At 39.1% G+C, this 8,403-nt stretch overlaps 1 gene segment (V, D, J or C); it reads left to right on the plus strand.

The window, feature by feature from the left end:
• Positions 1-5,724: 5,724 nt before the first annotated feature.
• LOC119473605 lies at positions 5,725-6,600 on the plus strand. The segment is given in 2 exon segments: positions 5,725-6,030; positions 6,194-6,600. Coding segments are annotated over 2 exon segments (540 nt in total).
• The last annotated feature ends 1,803 nt before the right edge of the window (positions 6,601-8,403 follow it).

Raw genomic sequence — 8,403 nt, forward strand, 5'->3', positions numbered from 1 at the left:
AAAAAAAAAAAAAAAAAAAAAAAAAAAAAAAAAAAAAAAAAAAAAAAAAAAAAAAAAAAAAAAAAGAAAAAAATTAATAAACAGATCCAAGCATACAAATGATGTGAGGTAATTCAAATGACCTAATATATATGTGATTGGTGTCACAAAGAGGAGAGAGAAAATGAAACTAAAACAATCTGAAGAAATAATCATTGGAAATTTCCAATTTGATATAAGTCTCCACTGATTCAAGGAACTCTGCAAATTCCAAACAGGGTAAATATAAAACACGCACACAGAGAACAAGAGAAAAACATACTTCTACACATCAGAGTAAAACTGCTGAAAATCAAGGAAAAAGAGAAAAACCCTTAAAATCAGCTTTGCTTTTGTTTTTCAAAGGGTCAATTGCATTTCCCTCAGGTTTTTCTGAAATCATGGTTGAGTGAGGCTGGCAAATGCTCCAGCTCTCTTCAGGAGCCAGGAAACATATGTGGCCCAGTTGCAAATTTGGCGACAGCCTATGGAGGCCTGAAGATCACTGCACATTTGATACATATAGGTAGATACCTGAGCAGCTGGGCTGGGCAAAACTAACTTGACATTATAGTATATGCAAGAGAATGGCATGGACTCCTTATTAAAGTCAACCACAAGCAAAGATGGGGGTTATTCTACTGGCTGAGATGATTGAAGCTGCCTTTTATGGAGAAATGGTTTGCTACAATACAGTGGTGTAAAGAAGAGTGTGTCTGTGGAAACTCTTAATCCCACCATGAATGATAAAATTTTATGGAAAACTACAGCAACTCAATATAGGCAGGACTGCTAAAGACATAGATCTTGAGGTCTTCATCCCACCAGACAAGGGAATATACTTGCTGAGGGCAAAAAACAATAATGAATGAAAGCAGAAGAATGAAATTGTGCATCCCAGCTACAACCTCATGACCAGTGACAGAAACAAAAGCTGAAGTACTTATGGGTACATCTTCCTTACTTTGATATCTGTGTGTGTGTTGGGAGGGGGATTATAACCCATTCTTTTTATTTCTTTTATTATTCTACTCTCCACAATAGTACATGTTTTTACTTACAGGTTATCAATGGAGAAGTATGACTCAACTAGAAAAAGAATAAACTTTTATTTAAAGATGTATAAAGTGACACAAGGGTCCTTGCATTTTCTTTTGGAGAAAAGGTTAGCATGCTTTCAATTGTATGGAAGATAATTGCATCATATTAGGCAGAATAATTGTTTTACTATTGTCTTATATGGAAGTTAAATATGATCAAATGAGGTATGACATAATGGAAAGTTTATAAGGAGGTACACAATGGTGGTCTGTACTGGATTAAACAGAGAACCATTTGACCCAGCAATCCCATCACTGGGTATATATCCAAAGGATTATAAATTATTCTACTATAAGGACACATGCACACGAATGTTCATTGCAGCACTGTTTACAATAGCAAAGACCTGGAACCAACTCAAATGCCCATCAATGATAGACTGGACAGGGAAAATGTGGCACGTATACACCGTGGAATATTATGCAGCCATAAAAAACGATGAGTTCGCGTCCTTTGTAGGGACATGGATGAACCTGGAAACCATCATTCTCAGCAAACTGACACAAGAACAGAAAATAAAACACCACATGTTCTCACTCATAGGCAGGTGTTGAACAATGAGAACACATGGTCACAGGAAGGGGAGCATCACACACTAGGGTCTTTCAGGGGAAAATAGGGGAGGGACAGCAGGGGGGTGGGGAGTTGGGGAGAGATAGCATGGGGAGAAATGCCAGATATAGGTGAAGGGGAGGAAGGCAGCAAATCACACTGCCATGTGTGTACCTAAGCAACAATCTTGCATGTTCTTCACATGTACCCCAAAACCTAAAATGCAATAAAAAAGTGAAAAATAAATAAATAAATAAACAGAGAACCAAGTTTCCCAGAGTTTTCTTCTTTGTATGGTAGCAGGATGAAATTGGCCAAAGGGAAATGTGTGTGAGATATGGAATGCAAAAGTGAAACAGTAGCCACTGCTCTCTGAAGCAGTCATTTGTCATATGTGACAAATAGACACGGAAATGCCCAGTGGTTCCAGCTTGTCCTCACTGTTACACTCCATGTCTATTATGCCTTCCTGTTGACCAGTCACCTTCAGATGCCTGGCAATAGGTGAATGGAGATGGTAACCACACAAAGGCAAAAGCTTCCTTAGACTTCTCCTTGAACTTTCCCTTCAAATCACACTTCAGCAGCTGCAAATGCTTGGTTTCTCAGACTGACTCGTTAGGGTTTCCTTCTCTGGCCTTCCCACAGTCTGTAAACCTTCACTTCCCTGTCTCCTTTCACAATCACGTAAAGCCAAATTCCTATAATTAAGCCCCTATCCCATACAACTCATGGTGACTTTCCTGCACTTGACTGTACCCTGATTGATGCACTAGGCAAATATAAATAAATACAATGGAAAGTTTTTCTGTCTTTAAAAAATGTGTATCCAGATACCTATTGGGAGAAAGAACAATCAGAAGTCTAGTCTTACCAGAAAAAGAGGAGACCTTAAAAGAATGCATGTGGCAATGTGAATGGCAAGGGAAAGAAGAAAGGGAAAATGGGATGCAATCCATGGTCTCATGCATTTCCACAGAACACTGGGTATAAAGAATCAAATTTATCACTATGTGAAGAGGTAGGAATTATTTTTAATTAAAAAAATTATCATGAGGAAGAAATTACTTGTAACTTTATGAATAATTTAACATGTCAATCTAATTCTGGGTTGTTATAGTAAAGATATCAAAGGAATAACACCACTCCCATGTTTCAGAAATACCTGGTAGTATAACTGAGTAGTCTTTATTAGGGAAGACAGACTTCTCTAAACACATCTGGTGACTCAGTTCGGTCTATCCAAATGTCAGTGTGGATATGCTATGACAAGTATCTCCACCCACTCCCCCAACTAATTTCCTGTGCAAAACAGCTGTGTTCTGCTGATGCCGTTTTATGACAAGCCCCTTGCAGAATCAGAATCCACTGATTCTGCAAGGGGCTTGTCATAAAAATGGAATAAGGCCAAGGTTCAGGCTCTTTAGAGCGGTTACTTCCCTGGGAACAGAAGTGTCAATGTGACTTTTATAATGTGCTTTGAGCAATGACAGCCACTCTTTGCATTAATATGGAAGGTGTCTGATGGAGCACAGCATTTAGTAAATTGACAGGCTTATCTTCTGCTCTCTCATAAGCTCAAAACACTTGGAATCTTTTTCCACCTTCAGAATGCAAGCTCCTGCTCTTGTGTGGCTGACCCATCATTGGTTCTTGTAATGTTCACCACTCTCAGTAGAAAAAAGTTCTACTTTATTCTAATTGTTCTATGTTATGATTTAGAATCACTTTAATGACACAGTTTTCAGTGTGGGAACCTCTCCTGGTTCCAGCATAGATATCCCAGGAGGAGCAGAATCACCTCAGGTCCAGGGCGCCTAGTGAACTAAATTGTGAGCCACCAATAAGCTACATTCAGTCTCAAAGCTTGCTGAAAAAACTTGCACCAACACCACTCCCAAATAAAACAGTTTTCTGTAGCAAGACAAAGAGTCACTCATGTCCAATGATTCAACATGGGGCTTGTGGTACATGTGTGCATTGTGTATTTTGTACTTTTGTTGCCTAAAAGATGTGTGTGTGTGTGTGTGTGTGTGTATGAGAGACAGCGAAAGAGAGAGTATTACAGTCTGCTAGGCCCCTTGGGCCTGGAAAATCAGCCTTCTACATGATTCATGCATGGATTCTCATGTTTTGCATGTGACCACCCTTCCTAATACCAAGTCATAAATTTCCTGCACATAGATAGTGAAATCCAGCTATAATGAACTGAGTGCATTTGCTGAGCTCTCCTGGCTATAATTTGTGTGCCTTTAAAATTGCAGATACCTTTGTCTGGAAACCCCTTTTCCTAAGCAGCCAACTCGTCAATCTTCCTTTATCTCTTAAGGCCCCACTAAAGAGCACAACCTTTGTGAGGTCTTCCCTGACTCCACCCTGCTAACTTCCTCAGCAGAACTAATGGATCACCATTATGTTTTCCTCATAAAACCCTCATGTCTCGTGCTATGTCATAAGTATGTGTTACACATTTGTCTTTCTCTTCAGACTATCAGGTATTTATGAATGAAGATTGTTCCATAACCATATTTGAGATTCTAAGCCAAGCACAGTGCCAGCTTTGCATAAAAACTAAATTAATGTTGATTGATATAAAAATACATAAATAAATCAGTGAAAATTTCTTCACTAGAAAGTATGAATCATACAGGTTTAAAGTATATAATATGCAACATAGACAATTTATCAGCTTCTCCTGAATCAGACAATTACTTTTAATAGAATATATATATAGAATATATACAGAATACATATATTAATAGAATATATATATGTGTATGTGTGTGTGTGTGTGTGTGTGTATATATATATATATATGTATATGTGTGTGTGAGTGTGTATGTGTATGGAGTTTCACTCTTGTTGCCCAAGCTGGAGTGCAATGGCACAATCTCAGCTCACTTCAACCTCCGCCTCCCAGGTTCAAGCGATTCTCCTGCCTCAGCCTCCCAAGCAGCTGGGATTGCAGGCAGGCGCCAGCACGCCTGGCTAATTTAATGTTTTTGATAGAGATGGGGTTTTGCCATGTTGGCCAGGCTGGTCTTGAACTCCTGAACTCAGGTGATCCATCCCCTTTGGCCCCTCAAAGTGCTGGGATTATAGGCGTGAGTCATGGTGCCCAGCCAGACTTAATATATTAATGGACTTAATATACTTTTAATACAGGCATTTTAATTTTTCTGAATATTCATTTCATTATTCTTCAAGTGAAATTTCAAAATGTTTATTACCACAGTAAAATATGCATCAAACATTATTTTATTATGTTATTTGTCTTTGTTAAAAATAATTTCAAAAAATATTTTGGAATTTAATCTTAGTTGAAATCACTAGTTACCCTATTAATTCAGCATTAAAAGTACAATTGATTCTTCTTCCTTCCTCCATCATAGTAAACCATAGAGAAATACACTACCTGTGGACCAAGAGTGAAGGTAAGCAGCTAGGTTGCCTTTTTGGCATTTTCAAGTAACTGCCATGAATATATATATTGTCTATCGACTTTACAGGATTAAGTCACTGTTTTCCTCATTTTAAAATACAGAACACACTAAATGATCTCATTCAAGTTCCAAAAGACCTAATTTCAGATCTGAAGGTGATCTAATACAGAAGATAAATTTTGTTGTGCTGATTTGTGTTTTTAAGAGAGGCACCCAGAATTTAAATTTGTTTTGTGCTATTTATTTAGAAAATATGGACACATTTGAAGACCATATTAGAATTGCATTACATTAAAGACTAAGCTACAAAACTTCTCTGTGCTCTAAATTAATAATCATTGTATTAAATAAAATATCATACCCATGTGTGTCCCCAATAAGTATCAGTCCTTATTAATGTTTTTAAACGAGATGTCTGCTTTAGTATGCCAGTTGACAAGGTGCCAAACATTTGACCTTATGTAATTCTCTAATTTCCAGGTATCATTTTCTACTATTGCTCTGTGTGTGTGTGTGTGTGTGTGTGTGTGTGTGTGTTTGTGTGTGTATGTGTGTGTGTGTGCGCTCGTGTTCTCGGAAAACTTTTTCTTCTCTTTCCATGTCTTATTTTTTAACTTTTTACAGAGTAGGCGTTATAAAATCATCTTTAGGAAATACAGAAACACATTTACAGAAATGTTCTACATTTGAACTAAAGGGGGCAGTGCTTCCTTTCATAAAGATAAATAACTTTAGTTACAAACAGGGTTGTTCATATCTGAAATGAAGGTTCTGTGAAAGGACATGAATAAAGCACAGAAGGTTGAAGTCAGATTTGCAGCTTTCTGGGCAGGAGACAAAACAATCTCCATCTTCCGCGGAGGGATGGGCATGCTCCTGGGGGCATCATTGCTGATTCTGTGGCTTCAGACAGACTGTGAGTTGTGCATGGGAGGTTTGAATATAGTAGGAAAAGCTATAAGGAACACTGGAAGGCTGGGAGATAATTGGAGAAGTTTTGTTTGTTTTCTGGATCATGATGGTTTCCTGTGGGGACATTAAGAATAAAACTGAAAATCTGTTACTCTCTTTCCAAACAGGGGTAAATAGTCAACAGAAGAATGATGACCAGCAAGTTAAGCAAAATACACCATTCCTGAGTGTCCAGGAAGGAGAACTTTCTATTCTGAATTGTGACTATACTAACAACCTGTTTGATTATTTCCTGTGGTACAAAAAATATCCTGCTGAAGGTCCTGAAATCGTGATATCTATAAGTTCAGTTACGAATCAAAATAAAGATGGAAGATTCACAGTCTTCTTAAACAAAAGTGCCAAGCGCCTCTCTCTGCACATTGCGCCCTCCCAGCCTGGAGACTCTGCAGTGTACCTCTGTGCAGCAAGCGCACAGTGCTCTGCAGGCACCTGCAGCCCGTACTCAAACCTGCTTTGGGGTCTCAAACTGCGAGGCACACAGACTCGCCTTCATTTACACATGGCAGTATGAGAGATCATGCTTTGAAGTCGGTGAGGCAAGTTGAGCTTAAAGAAAGACTGATACATGACAAGCCTTACAGACAAGTTAAGAAAGTTACCTTAGCTTTAGAGTGTCTAAGAGTCTAACCACTCTCCATTTTTTGTTTGTTTGTTTTGATATAGAGTCTCTCTCTGTCACCCAGGCTGGAGAGCAGTGGCACGACCTCCACTCACTGCAACCTCCGCCTCGTGGGTTCAAGCAATTCTCTTTCCTCAGCCTCGCAAGTAGCTGGAACAAGAGGCGCATGCCACGACGCCTGGTTATTTTTTTTTTTTGTATTTTAGTACAGATGGGGTTTCACCGTGTGGGCCAGGATGGTAGCAAACTCCTGACCTCAGGCAATCCGCCCGCCTCGGCCTCCCAAAGTGCTGGGATTACAGCAGTGATCCACCGCGTCCGGCTACCACTCTCCTTTTCTGTTTTCAGAAAGACGTTGCTGATTCAGCTAAAGATAAATCTCTGGTGATGCTTTGTTTCTGCTAGCTTCTGGAATGAGGGTGCCCTGTCTCCCTTGTATCCTAGGGGGCAAGAATGTGTGTTTGGAATGGGAAAACTAAGATCCTACTGCAGGTTCTTCCAGTGAATAACGTTTCCTGAGATGTCGTTTCTTTTAGGCTTTCTCAGCTTACAGGCATTTCTAAGCAAATAATTGCATGTGTGAATATTAACCTGTGTATATCTGCATATCTAGAAATATTTCTATATGTAGCATAACCACCTGTATCTATTTTAAGTTAAACATTAGTTCTTAGCAATGTCTCCAATGCTAAATCATTTGCAGATCACACTAGAATTCTCCCCTTCTTGCTTATCCACAAATTCCCACCACAAGGGTATGCAGCCTGGCTCTCACTGTTAAAAAACAGTTATTCAGTAATACTTGTTAAAACACGGTGAGGCAGAATTTACTTAGGACCATCATGATAGGTATAGAGACCACTGCAACAAGATTTTGCAGTGAAGGAAAAGAAGTGGATTCAACTCTGAATACAGCATAGCCAAGTGGCAATTTCTAGCCAAGGGGCAGGTTGGGGGTCAGTGGATGAGAAATTACTAAGAAGAAACATTAGAAGCAAGGGATATTCTGGCTAGACCAACCAAGCAGGATCCTGGCTGAAGACAGGTCAGGGTGATCAGATATCAATCACCTGGGGGAAGGTAGAGGATGAGGAACCCAATTAGATATGGAGTGTAATCAGATATCAAGCGGAGGATGGCGGGGGCAGCAGGGGAGAGTGTGGTTCTTGCTAAACTGACTTGGAAGGATTCTTGTTAAAACTAGATTTTACAAGAAAGTGCACAGATAAGCTAAGGAGGAGCTTCAAAAGCCTGACTAAAGTTTGGTCAAGCAAAGAATTTTTGCTACCCACTATTCGTGTACATCACTACCCACTATTCATCACTACCCACTATTCAGGTACATCATAGTCCAACTCCATTAAACATGCATAGTGGTATCAGAATTGTTACCTTGTACCTCCATGAGAAACAATTTTATCACTTAGAGTACACTGCTGTATAATGGTAATCATGTCTAGATTATGTTGAACTTCTATTATTCCACCTGTTTTGCATGTATTACATTAACTAATCCTCCCAATAATTATTTAAGACAACTATTAGAATAGTCCATATTTTAGTAGAGAAAACAGGCTGTGGGAGTTCAGGGATTTGCTCAGTATCACTAACTTTGTGAGAAAATAGAGTCCATAGTCACCTATGCCCCAAACCACCAACGATAGGCCCTTCCTACAGAAGCTATTAACAGGTCAT

This window comes from Cebus imitator, unplaced genomic scaffold, assembly GCF_001604975.1.
Source record: "Cebus imitator isolate Cc_AM_T3 unplaced genomic scaffold, Cebus_imitator-1.0 Scaffold170, whole genome shotgun sequence".
NCBI lineage: Eukaryota > Metazoa > Chordata > Mammalia > Primates > Cebidae > Cebus > Cebus imitator.